At 42.7% G+C, this 21,515-nt stretch overlaps 1 protein-coding gene across 2 annotated transcripts in view; it reads right to left on the bottom strand.

Annotated features, from left to right (window-relative positions):
- Positions 1-21,515, bottom strand: part of MAPK12 (mitogen-activated protein kinase 12) — a 46,608-nt gene that overhangs the window by 18,444 nt on the left and 6,649 nt on the right. For both annotated transcript variants that reach the window (XM_064656191.1, XM_064656192.1), the window contains exons 3-4: positions 16,655-16,713; positions 12,880-12,991 (exon numbers count right to left, since the gene is read on the bottom strand). In XM_064656191.1, the coding sequence (XP_064512261.1) occupies positions 12,880-12,991; positions 16,655-16,713 (171 nt within the window). The remainder of the gene's footprint in view (positions 1-12,879; positions 12,992-16,654; positions 16,714-21,515) is intronic.

Genomic DNA, 21,515 nt, shown 5'->3' with positions numbered 1-21,515 from the left:
GGCTATCTTTAATCCAGATAAGGTAGACCTTAAAAAGTACAAGATTTTTCACTCAAAGCTTGGCAAACCCTTTCTAAAACAGCTAATTTACAGATACCTGTAAAAGAGTAAACAAATTACTGACTCATTCTCATTCTCTTTTTCTCTGCATGCCAGCAACACTGTTTTCAGTTTAACACAATTCCTAGCACAGACAGGGATACAAGAATGTTCCTCAAGCACTGGACCACTCCTATTTCTTAAAAATATTTCCAGGTAGGTGTATATTTCTGGCTGGATTAATTGGTTCAAGAAGAATCCAAAATTTAATGGAACAGATACAATAAAGACTGTTCTCCAATGTTTGCTGTGCAATAAGAAATGACAAAACAGCTGAATAATATCTCCTATGGGTAATTTTGAGGTAAGTACATTTGTGCTCTCAAAAAAAACGTGGGAAGAGATGAAATATTCAGGCAAACCACTTCCTATAGAAGATGTAACACAGTTACAGAGATCAGAGATACAAATTTTCTAAGATTATCTCAGCATCCCTGCTGGTGGTCATGTAACTGCAATAAGCACTGCCTTTATTTTTATTAAATCTAGGGAATAACAGGGAACATCAAGAACTTCCTGCTCCTCTCCTCTGTGCTGGGTAGACCTTGGCTGGTCACCAGGTGCCCACCAAGCTGCTCTTTCATTTCCCACTCTCAGCAGAACATGGGGAAGAAAATACAGTGGAAAAGCTCATGGGTTGAGACAATGACAGGGAAACCACTCACCAGTTACCACCATGGGCAAAACAGACTCAGCTTGGGAAAAATTAATTTAACTTATTGCCTATTAATAACAGAATAGAATAGTTTGAAACAACACCAAAACTAAAACACCTTCCCCCCACCCCTCCCTTCCTCCCAGACTCAAGTTCACTCCTGATATCTCTCCCTCTTCCCCCCAAGCAGCACAGAGGGACAGAGAATGGGGACTATGGTCAGTCCATCATGTGTTGTCTCTGATATTCTTTCCTTCTCAGCCTTCTCCTGCTCTAGTGTGGAGTTCCTCCCACAGGAGACAGTCCTTCACGAACTGCTCCACCATGGGTCCCCCGTGGGCCACAGGTCTTGCCACAAAACCTGCCAGGAGCCTGCTCCAAACACAGGCTTTCTGTGGGCTACAGCTTCATTTAGGGCACATCCCTGTGTCCCAGCGGGATCCTCCATAGGCTGCTGTGTGGATATCCACTCTGTCATGGTCCTCCATGGGTTCCAGGGGAACAACCTGTGCCACCACAGTCTTCGCCATTGGCTGGGGAATCTCTGCTCCTGGAGATGCACCTGGAGCATCTTCTCCTCCTCTTTCCTCACTGACCCTGGTGCCTGCAGGGCCGTTTCTCATTTTCTCGCTCCCCTCCCACAGCTGCTGCACAGCATTTTTTTACCCCTCCTTAAATCCATTACCACAGAGGTGCCATGAACATCCCCAATGGGCTCAGCTTTAGGCATCAGCAGGACTGTCTTGGAGCCCTCTGGAACTGATTCTGTTCAACATGGAGGCAGTTCCTGCTGTCTTCTCACAGAAGCCATGCCTGCAGCCTCCACTCCACTAACAAACACACCCTATCACACAAACTCAATACATCCTCTTAAATTCCTGCTCTGTTTTCTTCCTATGTATGTCAACCATGCACAGTTGCTCCACTTGCTTTCCATATTTACTGATCCAACAGACTTCAGTGTCAGCCTTTGGGGCTCACAAGCTCCGCTCTGTTAACCTCTGTCAGATAATATACGTCACTAGGACCAAACTATGTTTCTAAGCCATTTTACTGAAATTAAATTAATTATTCATCCTTTCCACTACACTCAACTTAAGCTAATTATTTACAGTTCATATATTTCTTGCCTGTAACGTTACTGCAAACGATGTTTTTCATCTTTGGTGAGTAGCATGCCTCTCCTGGAAATCTGCTTCCCAGACAGTTACTTGCAACCAAACAGACCACTCCACTTATATGGTCCTTGAGAGAACACTTACTAGGTGTGATGGTTTCAGTCTAGGCCTTCCTGGAAACCAGCTTGTAACCAGGAAGGAACTAGGAAGGTGACCAAGGAAGTATTCCATGCTATTCCTTTACGTAACCCAGGGTATAAATAAGGCATTGATAAGAGAGTTCGCCCTCTTTCCTCTCCGGCGAGGTTCGAGAACGGTGGGTCCCTGTTTCGGTTGGGCTTATCTGGAGCCGAGGCCTACAGTGACTGCCGTTATCTGCCACGCGTGAGGGGAGAGCCAAGGACCGTGTCTGGCCATCCTGCCTGTTCGAAGGGAAGTGGTGAGATCTTTGCTAGTTTGCCTTCGACTGGCTGTTTGACTTGTTCGGTCCTTGCCCCTTTTTGTCCTTCTCCTTTTTTTTCCTCCCCCCCCTTCCCCCTTCCCCCCCCCCCCCGGTGTGTGGTATTCCCCTTTCGTGTATCTGTCTTATATATAAATATACATATATATATATATATACATATTTTTTGCTATAGCTTTGGCTGCTTGGTTTTTCTTCTTTTCCCTGTCTGGGAGGCGGGTCCTTGTTGTCGAGTTTCGGGGGACTTGGCAGGAAGCCAGCTCGAAACTTGTACAACATTTTTGGTGTCAGAAGTGGGATATTTTGGTTAAGTTTGGCTTGTTTTGATAAACATTTTCCAGGAAGACAGCTAAGCTCGGTGTTGTTTTGCAAGCCAATCTATTGTTTTGGGAACAGGTCTGGGAACACTGCCAGAGTCTGGGAAAACAGCCAAGGAACCTTTGTTTATATAAAACAAAAGTTTGTTTTGGGATCAAGAAGAAATAATAACAAAAAGCAATGGCTATTTCATTAATTTGTCTTATAATTCTAGCTGTCTTTACACCTGTGTTAGGCTACTCTATAGGGAGACGTCCAGACCTTGAGGATGGATGGAACGAATTGCTTCCATCCTTTAATTTTGACATCGAAGGTTTGGTAAAGGAGATCCCCATGGTTAAAATCGGCTCTAATTACTATATAAATCTTATTGCAACAGTACTGTCATTGATAAAGGTACTGGAAGTGCTCCTTAAACTTGGAAGAATGGGGTTCCGTTGCTCTCCCTCTTGTAGGAAAGATCACACCTCAAAGGGATTCGCTGGAACTTTGGAAAGGGCTGCCGACAGGCCAGTCCCCGGGTGGCATGGAGCTTGGGGAGATTTCGGTAGATTAGTAGGACGTGTGTCACCCCCCATTAATTGGGAGTTCACACCAGAACAAATGTTTGATTCTGGTGAGATGGCCCACTGTTTGGCAGAAGGGTGTTTTTCCTACAAAGATCCGAATATGCAATTCTCCGCTTTGTGCTGGGGCCTGGCTAATGCTTATCGAGCTGCCATAGACCACCTTCAGAGGGCTAAGGTCGACACAGAGACCCAAACCACGCCACTTGAAACCAGTGATGTCCCTATTAGGTCCACAGAAGTTGGGGTCCAAACACAACTTGAAGTCAATGACATTTCTACTAAGTCCACTAGAACCGGGACTCAAGCTAAGAACCGGAAGATCATCATTGCCCCTATAAAGAAGAAGAAGACGTGGGTAAGGGAGATTGAGGAACTTACGGACCCATCTCCGCAACCAGAACGCACAGAAGAAAGAGAAGAAGAAGAAGAAGGAACAGAGGACGTAGTGAACGAAGGAGCGGCAGCAATGGGAGAAGGAGCAACAGCAAGTGATGAAGGCGCGACTGCGAGAGAGGAAGAAGTGGTTGTGACTGAGGAAGGAGCGATTGGAAGAGAAGAAGCAGCTACCAGAGAGGAAGAAACGGCTACACGGGAAGGAGCACGTCCAAAGGAACTAGGGGCACGCCCAAAGGAATACAGAACAGCACCAAGAGAAAAGAAAGCAACAGCACAAATGGCCGGTGGTATATTGTCGCTTGATGATCTATATCCTGACTACAAATTCAGTGTTACAAAGGACGCAAAGAAGGAGCCAAAGCATCCCCCTCAATTGGAGGGGGAATTATCTCTACCCCTCCAGACCCAACCTTCTCTTGGAGGTGTGGATGATTGGAAGAAGCCCTTATCTTGGCACCCGAGAGACTACTCGCTACCTCCACCGGCTGGGTATCGTGAACGACGTAGAAGTCCATCTCCACGGCGTGAACGACGTAGAAGTCCATCTCCACGGCGTGAACGACGTAGAAGTTCATCTCCGCGGCGTGAACGACGTAGGAGTCCATCCCCACGGTATGAACGGCGTAGAAGTCCATCTCCACGCCATGAACAACATAGAAGCTTATCCCCATGGCATGCCCAGTCTCCATCTCCACGTGAGAGATACAGAGAGGAGGCAGGAGCGGTTCCACGTAAGAGCGGAAGAGTAAAGAGGGAGGTAGAAAAGATTCTACGTGGGAGAGATGGACAAGAAATAATGCGAGAAAGCGAAATTATACAATCACTGACCACAAGAGAGCTTAGAGATTTACGGAGAGATTATATGCGCTTGCCTGGTGAACAAATCCTCGCCTGGCTGGTGCGATGCTGGGACAAGGGAGCTGATAGTCACATAATTGAAGGTGACGAAGCACGACAACTGGGATCCATTGCCCGAGACCCTAAGATAGAACAAGAAATGGGAAGGGAGAAAACGGCATCCAGTCTTTGGCTCCGAATTCTTCATGCTGTGAGGGCGAAATACCCGTTTAAGGAGTCCCTGAAGAGTTCTTCGAGAAGGTGGAGGACTGCGGAAGAAGGCATCCAATACCTGCGGGAATTGGCCATGCAGGAAATTGTCTACTCTGATCCAGAATATTATGACATCCAAGTTCCCGAGAATGTTCCTTGCACACAACCAATGTGGAAGAAGGTAATTCAAGGTGCCCCTAAACCATATAGGTATTGCTTGATAACCGCATATCATCCAAAGATGGATGAACCAAGTGTGGACACCATGTGTGCTTGGATGAGGAGCATAGAGGAAAATCTGGAAGACCCCTTCGACCCTCTATACCGACACCCCTATGATAGGGAAAGAATGGAGAGAGATTATGAATATTCCAGATATGAGGACGACCTTAGAGACAGAGAGGACAGAAGGTATAGAGATTACCAGGAAAGGCCAATGGGAAGATCATGGCGGGACCGACAAAGACGACCTCGGCCTAGACCTCGATCCTGGTCTCGATCTCGCTCACGGTCCCTGTCATTCACAAGTCAAAGGAAAGAGAACTCTAAACGTTGGCCACGTAACCAACTATGGGCATACCTTCGTAGTAAAGGAGAAAACATGAAGAAGTGGGATGGTGAACCCACTTTTAAGCTTGAAGCTAGAGTGAGGGAGCTGAAGCGAAAGAAGACTGACAAGAAAGTTGTCTATGTAGTAGACGGAGATTTCTTAGAAAAGAAACTGCGATCGCCGAAACACGAGAAGATGGAGGTCCACTTTGACAACGGTAAAAAGTCTAGGAAGTCAAAGTCAAACTCTGACGACGAATGCTCTGATCAAGACCAGTAGAGGGGCCCTGCCTTCTGCCAGGAGAAGGAGAGGGACCAAGAAGATAACCGAGTTTACTGGGCTGTGTGGGTTCGATGGCCTGGCACATCGGATCCTCAGAGATACCAGGCCTTGATAGATACTGGAGCCCAGTGTACTGTAATGCCTTCGGAGTATAAGAGTACCGAGACTGTTACTATTTCTGGAGTGACCGGAGGGTCTCAAGAATTGTCAGTGGTAGAGGCAGACATGAGCTTGACGGGAGACCAATGGGAAAAGCGTCCCATTGTGACGGGGCCAGAAGCCCCTTGCATCCTTGGTATGGACTACTTAAGGAGAGGATACTTCAAGGACCCGAAAGGGTACCGGTGGGCTTTTGGTATAGCCTCGGTGATTGAAGAGGAGTCCAAGCAATTGTCTGCCCTTCCTGGCCTCTCAGAAGACCCTTCCATTGTAGGATTACTGCAAGTTAAAGATCAAGAAGTGCCAATAGCCACAACAACTGTGCACAGACGACAGTATCGGACAAACCGAGATGCTGTGATCCCTATCCACAAAATGATCCGGAAGTTGGAGAGCCAAGGGGTGGTCAGCAGAACCCATTCACCCTTCAACAGCCCCATCTGGCCTGTGCGTAAATCCGATGGAGAGTGGAGACTGACTGTGGACTATCGTGGCTTAAATGAAGTTACGCCACCGTTGAGTGCTGCCGTGCCAGATATGTTGGAGCTCCAATACGAGTTGGAGTCCAAGACAGCAAAGTGGTACGCCACCATCGACATAGCCAACGCGTTTTTCTCCATTCCCTTAGCGGCAGAGTGCAGGCCACAGTTTGCTTTCACCTGGAGGGGCATTCAATACACCTGGAATCGACTGCCCCAGGGGTGGAAACACAGTCCAACCATCTGCCATGGACTGATCCAGGCCACACTAGAGAAGGGTAAGGCTCCCGAACACATCCAGTACATCGATGACATCATTGTATGGGGGGATACAGCAGAAGAAGTTTTCAAAAAAGGACAGACGATCATCCAGATTCTCCTCGAGGCCGGCTTCGCTATCAAGAAGAGCAAAGTCAAGGGACCTGCCCGAGAGATCCAATTCCTAGGGGTGAAATGGCAAGATGGACGACGCCAGATACCAACAGACATAATCAACAAGATTGTAGCAATGGCTCCCCCCACAAACAAGAAAGAAACCCAAGCTTTTCTGGGAGCAATAGGTTTCTGGAGGATGCATATCCCAGAATACAGTCAGATTGTGAGCCCTCTTTACTTTGTGACCCGTAAAAAGAACAACTTCCAGTGGGGTCCTGAGCAACAACAAGCTTTCAGGCAGATCAAGCAAGAAATTGCACATGCCGTGGCTCTTGGACCAGTTAGAACGGGACCAGATGTAAAGAATGTACTCTACTCTGCAGCTGGAGATAAAGGTCCCTCCTGGAGCCTCTGGCAAAAGGTGCCTGGCGAGACACGAGGGCGACCACTGGGTTTCTGGAGCCGAAGCTACAGAGGTTCTGAGGCTAATTACACCCCTGTGGAAAAGGAAATCTTAGCGGCGTATGAAGGTATACGAGCAGCTACAGAGGTAATTGGTACTGAAGCACAGCTCTTCCTGGCACCCCGATTACCAGTCTTGAGCTGGATGTTCAAAGGGAAGGTACCCCCTACGCATCATGCCACTGATGCCACATGGAGCAAGTGGATAGCCTTGATTACGCAGCGTGTACGATTGGGAAGCTCAAATCGCCCTGGAATTCTGGAGGTTATCACAAATTGGCCTGAAGGTGGGAACTTCAGTCTGGCAGAAGAAGAAGAAGAGCCAGTGAGCCGAGCTGAAGAAGCTCCGCCATTTGATCAGCTGCCAGATGAAGAAAGGTGTTATGCCCTTTTCACTGATGGTTCTTGCCGTATTGTAGGAAGGAACCGGAAGTGGAAAGCAGCCGTTTGGAGTCCCACCCGACGAGTGGCAGAAGCTACTGAGGGTCAAGGCGGGTCGAGTCAATTTGCAGAGCTCAAAGCCGTCCAATTGGCCCTGGACATCGCCGAACGAGAAGGATGGCCGAGACTCTACCTCTACACAGACTCGTGGATGATAGCCAATGCTCTATGGGGATGGTTAGACCGATGGAAGAAGATGAACTGGAGGCGTGGAGGAAAACCCATCTGGGCTGCTGACTTGTGGCAGGATATCGCTGCCAGAGCGAAGAGTCTGAATGTGAGAGTCCACCATGTAGATGCCCATGTGTCCAAGAAGCAAGCTAATGAAGAACATAATAACAACAGAGAAGCGGACCGAGCTGCACAGATAGGGGTGTCACAAGTAGACCTAGACTGGCAGCAGAAGGGAGAGCTGTTTCTGGCTCGATGGGCCCATGATGCTTCCGGTCATCAAGGCCGAGATGCCACCCACAGATGGGCACGAGACCGAGGGGTGGATTTAACCATGGATATCATTTCTGAAGTTATCCATGATTGCGAGACCTGTGCCGCTATTAAGCAGGCGAAAAGACTGAAGCCCCTGTGGTATGGTGGACGTTGGGAGAAGTATAAGTATGGAGAGGCCTGGCAGATTGATTACATCACATTGCCACAGACCCACCAAGGTAAACGCTATGTGCTTACCATGGTGGAAGCAACCACCGGATGGTTAGAAACATATTCGGTACCGCATGCAACAGCCCGAAACACCATCCTAGGCCTTGAGAAGCAGGTCCTGTGGAGACATGGCACTCCAGAGCGAATTGAGTCAGACAACGGGACTCATTTCAAAAACAGTCTAGTGGCCACTTGGGCACAGGAGCATGGTATTGAATGGGTATATCACATTCCATATCATGCACCTGCTGCAGGAAAAGTAGAAAGGTGTAATGGACTGTTGAAGACGACTTTAAAGGCACTAGGTGGGGGAACTTACAAAAATTGGGACAAGAATTTAGCCAAGGCCACCTGGCTAGTCAACACCCGAGGCTCTGTCAACCGAGCTGGTCCTGCCCAAGCAGAGTCCCTCCACACTGTAGATGGAGACAAAGTTCCAGCGATCCATCTAAAAGGTATGTTAGGTAAGGCCGTTTGGATCACTCCTCCCTCAGGCCAAGACAAACCCATTCGTGGGATTGTCTTTGCTCAAGGGCCTGGATATACTTGGTGGGTTATGAGGAAGGATGGAGAGGTCCAATGTGTGCCTCAAGGAAACCTAAGCCTGGGAAAAAACTAATTCTGTGCCTTGAGTTGTATTTTACAGGAGACCAGACACCAGACGGAAAAAAAAAGAGAGACCCAAACAAAGCCGATACGAGAATCTAAGGATGGCCGATGATGACACAGCCCAAACCAATGAGCCAGCCCTAAACCGGAACTGTGATTATGACGAAAGGGCCAAGAACACAAATCGAGTTGCTGGTGGTGCTGATCTTCAATGACAGACGACAACCTTCGAGAAAAAATAAACATGGACTATATATATATATGTGTATATGTGCGGGATAGAGACAAACACAATATACAGGTGTTACGTAAAGAAATAGTATGGAATAAGGGGTGGAGAATGTGATGGTTTCAGTCTAGGCCTTCCTGGAAACCAGCTTGTAACCAGGAAGGAACTAGGAAGGTGACCAAGGAAGTATTCCATGCTATTCCTTTACGTAACCCAGGGTATAAATAAGGCATTGATAAGAGAGTTCGCCCTCTTTCCTCTCCGGCGAGGTTCGAGAACGGTGGGTCCCTGTTTCGGTTGGGCTTATCTGGAGCCGAGGCCTACAGTGACTGCCGTTATCTGCCACGCGTGAGGGGAGAGCCAAGGACCGTGTCTGGCCATCCTGCCTGTTCGAAGGGAAGTGGTGAGATCTTTGCTAGTTTGCCTTCGACTGGCTGTTTGACTTGTTCGGTCCTTGCCCCTTTTTGTCCTTCTCCTTTTTTTTCCTCCCCCCCCTTCCCCCTTCCCCCCCCCCCCCGGTGTGTGGTATTCCCCTTTCGTGTATCTGTCTTATATATAAATATACATATATATATATATATACATATTTTTTGCTATAGCTTTGGCTGCTTGGTTTTTCTTCTTTTCCCTGTCTGGGAGGCGGGTCCTTGTTGTCGAGTTTCGGGGGACTTGGCAGGAAGCCAGCTCGAAACTTGTACACTAGGACATAGGTTTGTAACTAGGGAGCTAATTACAAAACTGAAATCATAACTCCACATTCAAAGTCCAGATTGGAGGTGAATTCCCACTAGTTTAAGTAAAACCAATTTCCTCAAACCTGGCTTCAGTTTCTGCATTTGTAAAATGGGAATTGGACCACTTAAATGCACAACTGTAGAATACAAAGGAAAATTACTTAGTGTATGTAAAAGGCTATGTGAGTAAAAATCTACTAAAATAAGAACACAAAATCCAAGGTAGGGTCAAAGAGAAATCAATAATGCAGGACTTAACAACAAAGTATATTTATTAAGTTTTGTGATAGGAGTAAAAAAATTTACGTAACCTTCTGGATCTTTTAAGTACTGAGAGACAATGGAATCATGGGCTTGCTGCTCCTGATGTTCCTGTCCAGGCATAGCACGTTGTCCTGCTATAGTAATTATATTTTAATAGTGTTTGATAATGCAAATATAGATCTGGATGAATCAGCATTCTGATGGATGTGCTAGACTTTCCTGTATCAAAATCAGTTCTGTATTTCCACTGCACAAGCACATCTCTATGCTGACCTTACTCATCTCTGTATGAGCACAGAGGAAAGCCCACCCTTATGTTGTTTCTTGCAGGCAGAGGACCATAAGACCAAAATTGTGCCAGCAGCAGCCAAGGAATGACATTCCATTTCAGACAGTGCTGTTCCACAGCCTCCTTACACCCTGTGTCTCTAGAGAGCAAAGGGAATTAAACAGCCATCACTGCAGGAGAGCCTGGCTGAAGCCTGCAGAACCAGGTCAAGGTTTCTCTTCTCTTGGATTGTGTCACCAAAAGAAAAAAAAAGTAATAAGGAAGTAGTAGCCTTTTCACAATCAGCCGCTGTGTACACCCAAAAAGCAAACCCTGTAATTTAAGAACTACAGTACTAATTTAGACCCAGAATCATTTTCACATCACATTAATATACATTATAGATAAAAACAGGGAGCTTCAAGATATCTTCTTTTTGTGTTGTATGATATGAACTTCAATAATCACAACCAGATTTTTAAAAGTCAAACAGAGGAAAAAAGGAGTAGCATTAATAAACAGTATTTAGCAAATCATGAGGAAGAAAAACAAAGTAGATGATAGCCAATATTTTTAGAATCGTTCTTGTGAGAGTCAGTGAAATTCAAGATTATGTTGTTTTGCTATAGCTGTAAGCTCTGCAGTCCACAAAAGTATAAGAGAGATGAAGATAAACATTATTTCTGAGAAGGAGTAGGGGATTAACAGGCTTACAGTCAGGGTCATTATCTGGAAAAAAAAAAGAAAAAAGAAAAGAGATCTAAGGTAAAAGATACCTTAGAGATTATATCTGGTTATACTTTTTGTTCAAGTATAAGAAAATGATACCAATGAAATTATTATTCTTCCCAAGATACCATGCTGCAGCTAAGTCAAAACTTACTGGAAGAGCTACAAGATGAAGTGTTCCTACACAGTTCAAAACTAGACAAATCTGAATGGTCACTTACAGTCTTTTCCTTTCCTAATTTCAGAGTGAAATATTTTCCTTTCCTAATTTCAGAGTGTAAAATGTCAGCACATAACAAAAACAGGTTCTAGAAGGCAAGATCAAGCAAAGGTGGCAGGAGGCCTGCATGATGAATGCAGAATTGCTAGGGAAACTGAAAACATGAAAAAGAAGTGTACATAAGGTGGAAGCAGAATCAGGTCATCCAGCTGGAATGTGGAGACACTGTCCAAGTGTGCAGAGATGGAATTTGGAAAGGTGAAGTCCAGTTGGTCCTGAACCTGGTAAGGGACCTGAAGGTTAACAAGAAGGGCTTCTACATGCAAATCAGGAGGAAAAAAAAACCCAGTGAAAACACAGGCAATGGCACAAGGGGCATGGAAAAAAACCCTAAGGTACTCAATATGTCTCCTTTCCATCCATCTTTACTAGTAATATTTTCCAGTGATTTTGGGGACCTATGATTTGGCAAAGTCTGGAGCAAGGAAAACTCACCCTCAGTGGAGGAGGATCAGATTAGGGAACATCTAAACACATACAAATTTAACATTTAAATACCCTGATAGGATGCACTCATGAATTCTAAGACAAGTTGGACAATGTCATTGTGAGGCCACTTAATAATATGGTAATTAGGAGATGCTCCTTATGATGGTAAGAAAGCAAATATTGCTCATGTCTTCAAAAGGGTAAGGAAGAAGAGGATCAGTCAGCCACACCTCATTGTCTGGGAATGCAATAAGCAAGTAATTCTGGAAACCATTTCCAATGGTTAGAAGAATAAAAAGCTGAGCAACAGTAGTCAGCATGGGTTTACAAAAGGGAAAATCACGCCTCGTTATCCCATTAATCTTCTATGATAAGACGACTGGCTCGGTGGATGATTGGAGGGCAGTCAATGCTGTTTACCTTGACTCAAGCAAGGCTTTTCAAACTCTCTCATAACACCTTAAGAGACAGGAGAATATGAGTTAGATTAATGAACAGTGACTGAACTGTTTTGATCAAAGGGTTGTGATCAGTGGCAGGAAGTCCAGCTGGAGGCCCATCACTAGCCCTGGCCCCCTTAGGGCCAGTACTAAAGTTAGTCCTGTTTAGCATCTTCATGACTGATGTAGATGATGGGACAGAGTGCTCCCTTACCAAAGGATGCAGAACTGAAAAGAATGTTCACACACCAGATGGTTGTGCTGCTGTTTAGCAAGACCTCCACAGGCTGAAGAAATGGGCTGACAGGAACCCACCAAAGTTCAACAAAATCCAGTACCTGGGAAGGAATAACCTCAGGAACCAAACAAGGCTGGAGGTTCACCAGCTTGGCAGAAAAGGACCTAAAGGTACTAAGCTGAATGTGAGCAACGTGTCCTTGCAGCAAAGACAACCAAAAGCCTCATGCACTAGGCAGAGGATTGCCAGCAACTTGAGGTAGGTGATCCCTTCCCCTTTTTTCAGCTCTAGTGAGAGACACCCGGAATGCTGTGTTCAGCTTTGGTCTTTCCAGTTAAAGAGAGACACTGAACCAAATCCAATGAAGCTTCATGACGATGATTATGTGACTGAAGCATCTAATGTAAGAGGAGAAACTGAGACAGCCAGGATTGTTTAGCTAGAAAATCATATTTTCTATGCATTCTTTTCCTATATAAGGTGAGAAAAATTTTATCCTGCTATCAAATTATGAATATTTATAGCTTTCCATAATGGTTTGCTAGGAAAAAAGACTTTGAACATCAAAATAACAGTAGAAGTGGCAAACCTTTAAGCCTTTCAACATCTGATATACCAGGAACTGGATTCGGTCTTCAGTTAGTTTCTCATGCTTCATTATCTTACTCAAGTCTGTTCCCATAAATGGCATGACGAGGTAGCTTAAAACAGAACACAAAAAAAGAAAACAAAACCAAACAGATCAACTTGATTAATTTGTCATATAAATTGAAACATTTGTTATAGTTCAATGACAATACTAAATTATAGATTGTTCCATTTACCAAACAGTTCCTTTATCATCCCCCTGCCCTCCAAGTTTCTCCACGTTTATCTGATTGTCATGAAAAGGTATTGCCCAACCCTGTCACCAATTACAGAAAGTTGCTAGTTATCAGAAGAGTGCAGACTCTGAACTAGCTTAGAAAGAAACTAACAAGAGCCTTGTGATATTTCAAAGACAGCTACACAGAAAACAGACATTCACGCAACATCATGTCTCTCACAATCGAGATCATAGCCTTGAACTCGCAGTAACCAAGGTGCCTAAGTGGTTCATTCAAACAGACAAGGCCAGATGTAACAGAAATAAAGTTGATCAAATTAGGAGGCAACAATAACTGTCATTAATTTTCATCTGGGATCATAAACTGGGATCTTCAATACTTCATAATGGTAAGGGACACCAGCAACTGAAAGCTCCAGAATGCCAAGCTGATATTTCATAGCTAATCTTCACTTAAGATCCAAACCTGTTCTTCACATTGCATGTAGTAAACTCATCCTTCAGAGTTTCTGAACACAGGCAGAGCCAATCACATTTGGCAGCTGAGGATATAGTAATCAGTTTTCCTCTTCTGATGAGGACAAGCAGATGCATTTTCATGAAGGGAAGAATTAGATATGATTGTTGTTTCCTAGCTACAGATTTTATTATTTAGATCTAAATGGGTTTCTTCTAGTTAAAATATGCAAATTATAATTCTGATTTCTACTATTAAACCTGCATGAAAAGTGCATTTATTCTACTAGAAATGCAGCTATAAAATAAAATAGAGATTGACTATAAAGACACTGATTTAGTCACTAGGAATTATAGGTAGCATTTCCAACATGTCCTAGGTACCAAGCATTTTTTTCCCACGACTTTGGGGATCAGGACTCAGGCTCCCAGTCCCAGCATTCACTGACAAGTTCACTGACCTTTGGATACAAAGGATGAGCAATTTAATTCTGTGACTATATAAGGGCAGCGCAAACATAGAGAAGGGAACATTTCGTATCTCTCTCCCAGAATAACACACAAAATGTTTCCCATCAACAAACCAAGTGCCTTGAAAAATGGAGTTCAGCTTCTTTGTTCATGTTCCTGTCTGTTCAGCCAGGAGAAGAGGAGACTGAGGGGAGACCTCATTGCAGTCTACAACTTCCCTTTGAGGAGAAGAGGAGGAGTAGACTCTGATCTCTGTGGTGATCAGTGACAGGACCCGAGGGAATGTCTCAGGGGAGATATAGATTAGATATTAGAAAAAGGTTCCAGAGGATGGTTGGGCACTGGAACAGGCTCCCCAGGGAAGTGGTCACAGCACCAAGCCTGGCAGAGGTCAAGAAGCATTTGGATGATACTCTCAGGCACATGGTGTGACTCCTGAGAATGGTCCTATGCAGGGCTAAGGGTTGTGATTTGTGTGAATAGACAAAGTTTAAACCAATATATAATCATTAGGCACTGTAAAGAGCAGGAAGAGAAGAAGAAATAAGACTGCAGTTTTACATATGCACAATTTGGTATGTTTACAAAGTGATGACTTCAAATCTCTTACAGTCAAATAGAGAGAAGTCTAGGTGGGACAAAAAATAACCAAAATGTAAGAGAGGAAAAATCCACTTCTTTTTGAGTTTGAAAGTTCAAACTGTAGTAATGATTTATAAGCAACATATTGGAATAGGACAACAATGGGATCAAACACTACAAACTCACTTTCAACATTTTGTCTATTACTTAAAACTTTGCAATCTTATTTTTATTATTATTAAAAATATATTTACAATCCACAGTTGGAGTCCTTGAATAATCTGAGGAGGTTAGGCACATGATTAGTAGTTCACTTCAACAAGAAACTGATGCCTAATGCATTTATGTTTCTGTAAGTTTCATTTAAAGCTCAAATTCTTACAAAATAAGGAGCAGCAACCCATTCTGGCACAATGTGTATGATACAAGCATGGACAATGCAAGGAATAGCAATGAAGGGGGTGAACAGCAGCTGGTAGAAAAGGACTTAAACTGATAAAGATTTATGCATTTCTGATTCAGTACACCATTTCAATAAACCGAACGTTTAAACCTGAAGGAATTTCAACACAAACATGAGCAGGGAAAGGACTGTTTCTTCATAAAGTAAGCAAGAGTTTGCCTTCAATCTTTGTTAATACAATCTTTGTTGACTGGTAGAGCAGAGGAGCAGGAGAGAAGAATGGCAGATTAAGGAGGAACATGCTCGCCTCTAGACAGGAGGACTAGAAGTCAGCTAAGAAACCTCAAGTGTCAGACAAGATCAACCTTAGTGACTGGCTCTGTGAAACCACACACCTTGTTTCTGCTGCTTCTACACACAGACCCACCTGAATTTGATCATTACAGAAGTCACAAACATCTCATGACTAGTCATCAAAAAGAGAGTATCCCTCAAATGCCCTATTTGACCTTTAGTCACAAAAGCTGCTTCTTCACTTTTGTTTTAAATGTACACACGTTTACCTCTGACTCACCTCTAACAGTTCGCCCATGGGCCTGAAAGCAAATTTTGCCATAGGCTCATTTGTTGCAATTTCAGTAATGAAAATATCTTTTCTACTTGACTTGCACCTCCAAAATTTGGGAGACGATTTTAGGGCCTCTTTTAAAACACAGTGCTTCAATGCTAATCCATAAATGTGCATTCTATTACATATGTTACATAAAATGCTAGCACAATAGGCAATATGGACAACATTCCTTTTGGCTCAATGATCAATATGAACACATGCTCTATGTTTTCTGTACTTAATTTTCTACATTTTTCTGTCAGATAGCTTCCTTTGCTAAGATATAAATATGCAAGGTTGTTTTGGAAACATAGCTACATTAGATGAAATCCAGAACAGTTCTACAGGAAATCTACAGTAAGCCTAACAGGACTTCTGAGTGCTGTTTCTCTAATGACTCTAATTTATAAGAATTGCAGCAGGATCCACAAGTAAAATGGCAGACTTGCTAAGCATCTTGTGTCTGAGATGCTGCTAAAAAGTCAGGGAGATGTGGTAGAAGCAATCTGTATCTCTTGCTGTTTGGACCACTGGACTGGGAAAACATTCAGGGAGCACAACAGAGCACAGTGCAGATAATCACTAAAAAATTTAGCAGCATCAGCAGTTTTGAATTAATCGTTGAATTAGGACAGACCCCACTGAGATGTGTAATGTAGTAGGCATCACTTTCAGCCCACCTGTTTGGGTTAAGAATTATCCTATCATTTGAGCAACCTGGGTCTTAGGGTAAAAAATCAATACTTGAAAGGTGGATTAGGAAATACACGAAACTGCCAATTACTAAGGGCTGAAACAAGTATACACCCTGTAAGACAGGAAACTGGTTCTAATAACACCCTGAAAACCCCAGCCTACCGATTTGGAAGTTGCATGTAAGAGTCATATTAAGATGAAATTCAGAAAAAAAAATCCATGAAGCAACAATTTTGAAATTCTGTTTGAAAAAGTAACAACCCTTCCTCACACACAGGCAACAATGCCCTGCTTCAAAATACAAACAACTAAGAACTTACAAGTCATTAAATTTCTCCAGTGTTACATCTGGTGTGAACACATCCAATATTCCAATGACCTAAAATGACAGAAAAAAAATTAATAACTGATTTAACATAATAAATCCTGGATCATCTAATAAGTGAAAAAAATATAATCAAAAACTTTTCCACAGTGAAACATTAGCTACAGATGTAAACATGGCAGAAAGAATACCTAAAGTAGTGCCTAGCAACACCAGGATTTGTTATGTGTTAAATTTTATAACTCTGCAGGCTTCTTGACCCTGTGATACAAAACCTAAAAAGTTCAGAGGCTAAGTTTTATGTAAGGGGAGACAGCATTCTTAGCACTTTTACTACTGAAGTGTTGAAAACAAACCAGACAAATCAGTCCCTAACATGAAGCACCTATAAGTGCTCTTCACCTACCTGGGCCTGCTGCTTATCAATGAATAACACTTTAAACATCATCTAATTTCAGTAGCAGGGTAATTTAGTACATAGACTACAATATATAATTGAGTATGAAGAAAAAACTAAAACTAAATTGCTTTTATAGGGGGTAAAAATTAGCAAGAACTTTGTATGATTTACTGTGGCTTCTACCTTAGGTTTTCCTTAAGAGCTTTTTTTGTCAAACAAAAGCATTCCATCACTCAACAGAGAAATAACAATCTAGTAAAACAGATTTTCCACCACAGCTTTTCCTATTACTATGGTTTTCAGACAAACTATACAAACTGACTAAGTGCATTACTCTGACTGCCAGTGCTTCTTTCAAACCCATTAAATACTAGAAAATTAAATATACAGAACTCAATGCTCCAAAAGAAGTAGTTGGAATTGTCTAAAGCCAGACTTCAGTTTTACATGTTGCTTAATCCAGGCAGTACCTAAATAGCACAGACTTTTAGAGCTTCTTCTTTTCTACTTCTGCCTCTAATTCATGACCATTTCTGTCTGCTCAGAGGAAGCCTCCCAAGCCCCAGAGCGCTCATGGTGCAGGCTGCTGTGCCAGTGAGGTTGTGCAGGGGTTTGCTAGAAGGCAAGCTAAGAGATGAACAACCTTTATAATCTTGCTCAGCTCTTTCTCCATGGCCATACTGACATCAGATTATACATCAAAAACTATTGTCCAAAACAGATATCTTTATAAAAAAGAATGTGAAAGTAAAGAGAAGCATGAGCAGAAATGAAGGGAAGAAATGCAAAGCTTTTATTATATTTCATTAAAGCAAAGTTTTAAATAAAAATCCCAACTGTGATGAAATTCTTATTGCACATATTTTTAGTCTTTCCACATTCAGGACAAACTACTACAGCTAACCTGGATATTATCAAAATGTCATAATGATGAACAAGGCAGAAAAGCTAATAAAGATGAAGGCGGAAAAGTACAACTCCCTTTCTTTGTAACCACATATATCCCTGAAAATAGTCTCTAATAATGTTTTCCTGAGGACTGTTATATGAAACCAATTAAAGAAGAATAACTACCATAAAACAATAATTAAACCCAGAGAGGATGTAGTTATTATTTGAAGTAATATCTTTAGTGCTAACATTACAATAACTTTTTTTTTTTAATGACAATTTTACATAAGGTTTTCCATTTCTCTGTGGAGGCAGGGAGAAAAAAGAGGGGAGCAGGACTACAAAGATGTACATGACAACAATAGAGCATAATGCAGCTCTACGGGCATTTCCTGAGGCAGCATGCGTACACACAGAGCATACACAGCCAGAAAAGTTGTGTTCTCTCCACATATTTAGGTATTGCAAAGAAGGAAGTTAACATTTTAGCAGTAATCTTATCCAGTATGTATCTTTCCTTATCAAGCCCCATTTTCTCAGAAGTCTTGCTTGTTCTCCTTAAGGAGATATTTCTATGCCCTCATCAGAAAATAACCCCCATCACATCTGAATGTAGCAGTGAAAGACACTTGGACACCACAATATAAAGAAGGGACCCAGAAGAGGATAAAATAGCGTGGCTGCTGTATCACATCGATCTGTGCACTAAGGCATTATGAGGTATCCTCTGTGAAACACAAGAGCATCAAGAATATGTTTCCATAAAGAACAAAACACCCCCCAAATACACTAGTGAAGTTCACTAACATCTTACTGCGTATCCACTCAAGTAAACAGAGTTTCCAGTAGTTACTTAATGGTGCCTGATACACTTTTATTTCCGAGGTGAGGTTGCAAACTTATGGATACAAACTTATCACTGCTGCAAATCCTCTAGAGTGAAGGATGCCACTGAGATGAATGCTCAGCTCCTGCTGAAGGGAATTTTAAATAATGAACCAGAAAGCACTTTTAACATGACAAGGATTTCACAAGACTTCTTTCCTTGCTTTACAAAGCAAGTTTTCTTAAAATCCTGAGATAGATTTTAGTATCCAAAATGGTAAGACATACTAATAGTTAATCAATTCCAAAATAAAAGCAAAGGACCCATTTCCTTTTCCTCAGTGATCTTTATTTAATACCTGTGTTTTGGGATTATTTTCCTATACTGGAACAGAGTCATTTATATTTCCATTTAGGCCAGAGATTTCTGGAGCTATATTAAGCACAAGGAGGTACAGGATAAAATAAATCCGCTGAGGAAGATACAACTGCAGCTACTTATTCAGGAAAAGGGAAGAACTGGACAAAGAGTAGGCAACTCCCTCCTTTATGATATCATGGAAAATCCTGTGTCTGTCTGAATGCTCTCAAAGACAGTATTTGTAAAGAAACTTTATGATACTTAAGGATAATGTCCCAGCACAAAAGTAAGCCACCATAAACAATTACAAGAACCAATAATTTTTCATAGTGTTACCTATATGAAATGTAACAGAGATACCTGCAAAACCTTCTATTGATGCATTTTTGGTGTTTATAAGCACAGTAACTGAGCATCAGAGATGGAAGCCCAGCTGAGGAACGAATGCATGAAAAGCACTTGTGGAAACCAGCAGAAGCACTGCTTTTTCAGGGTCTTATTTTTACCCCCATTAACTCTGCCAGAAGGCAATTTCTCAAATAAGTAAGACCACAGAAATGCACCTTATTTCCTACTGTAAATTTGACTGAAAAATAACCTGGATTTCTTCAGTCTGCACTGAAGTATCTTGCTTTTGTCTGCAGAAGAGGGTATAATACTGTGTTTCTCCCACAGAATCACAGAACGGTTTGGATTGCAAGGGATGTTAAAGCTCATTTAGTTTTAACTCCCTGGCATGGGCAGGGACACCTTTCACCAGATCAGGTTGCTCAAAACCCTGGTGTTGAACACTTCCAGGGATGGAACATCTGCAACTTCTCTGGGCAACCTGTTCAAGTGCCTCACCACACTCACAGTAAAGAATTTCTTCCTTATGTCTCCCCAGAACCCCCTCTTCTCCAGGCTCAACAACTCCAACCTTCTCAGCCTTTCTTCGTAGGAGAGATGCTCCATGTTCCTGAAATGCAAGACCACAAAGCTACCTGCCTACTGGTCTAACTTGTTTTCCTCAGGTATGCTTTTACTCAATATATTTGCTTTGAAGACAGTGGGGGGTGGGTGGCAGCATCTCCAGCCTTTCTTTAACCTACTGTGTTTATGTGTGTGTCCTCTGACCACCCTGACCAACTCTAACTACTGTCAACAAATAAACAACAATACATTGGTAAAGTGGTTTCTGCCCTTCCCTTCTCAGCTGCCTACTTTTCCAAATACTATTCCAATAGCGCAATGGCGAAGAGCTTCTCATCTCTGTCCCCCCATACTTTCATGTATTGGATTACTTGTATTCAAGGACTCAGCCACTACATTTCTGCAAACAAAAGTTTCTGACGGAAGCAGTACTACATCAAGAAAAGACTCCAGTCTTGTATAAATTAATAAGTAAGGTAGGTTATGTCTCTCAATGTAGGTTATGTCTCTCATACAGTAAGTGCTGCTTTCTCTTGCATGTTATGCACGGAAACACAGTGAAGTTGAGTGGCTTTAGTACTCAGGCTACACATGCAAGTAGATATTTAAGACAGAGCCTTGCTAGGGTACACTGCACTACATATTAAGCTGCATTAAATTTTCTGCAGGATTAGCTTCAACTTCATGTTCCTGCAGTGTTCTACATCATGGGCACCTGCATCCTTTTACTACATTAAGAACTCTCAAACTTTTTAAAATTTTAACTATCCATGCCAAAGCTTGCACCACAGTCACCATCTTTTCTTCACAGATTACTGATACATGACATGAGAGACTCTTCCTGATGGACCAAGACCTCCTTTCCTTTTCTCCTGCCAGTCAGCACACCAGCAGTCACAAGCTGTACCCACAAGCATCGGCACACTCTTATTTCAAAGGACTCATATGTAATACCAGATAGGTTCAAATCCTGTAGACACTCATCTTTATCTCTGAATTGAATGGCAAACCAAAGAGAAGGTTTGGGTTTCAGTGCTGCTTTCCTTATTTTCATTTCATGAAATAAGCTAGTCAGTCTGCTTTATTAGTACCCAAGGCTGGGGTGCAAATAAATGGCTATCAGCTGAAGTCCAACCCACGTAAAACACCTGCTTATCACCTTTTCACGTAAAACCATGTAAAACACCTTTTCACCAGGTCTGTGAAAATAAGTAGAAATTACAACAGATACCCCTACACTGATTTATTGGCTTTTGAGTACCAAAATAAAAGGACTCTGGTGTCCTGTTATCTTCCTATCTGTGCTAAGCTTTCAGCCTTCAGAGAAGCAGACAGGAGTGTTTCTTCCTTCCAAAATTTTGATAGCAATAAACTATCCAGTTATAACTGTATTGTTGCTTTCATAAGGACCCATAAAGAAATTTGCCATCTCCAGACAGAATTCCTGAATTGCACTTTACTGGCATA

This window comes from Pseudopipra pipra, chromosome 5 (genome assembly GCF_036250125.1).
Source record: "Pseudopipra pipra isolate bDixPip1 chromosome 5, bDixPip1.hap1, whole genome shotgun sequence".
Lineage (NCBI taxonomy): Eukaryota > Metazoa > Chordata > Aves > Passeriformes > Pipridae > Pseudopipra > Pseudopipra pipra.
The sequence above is the reverse complement of the archived record's forward strand: the minus strand, read 5'-3'. Positions and strand labels throughout refer to the sequence as shown.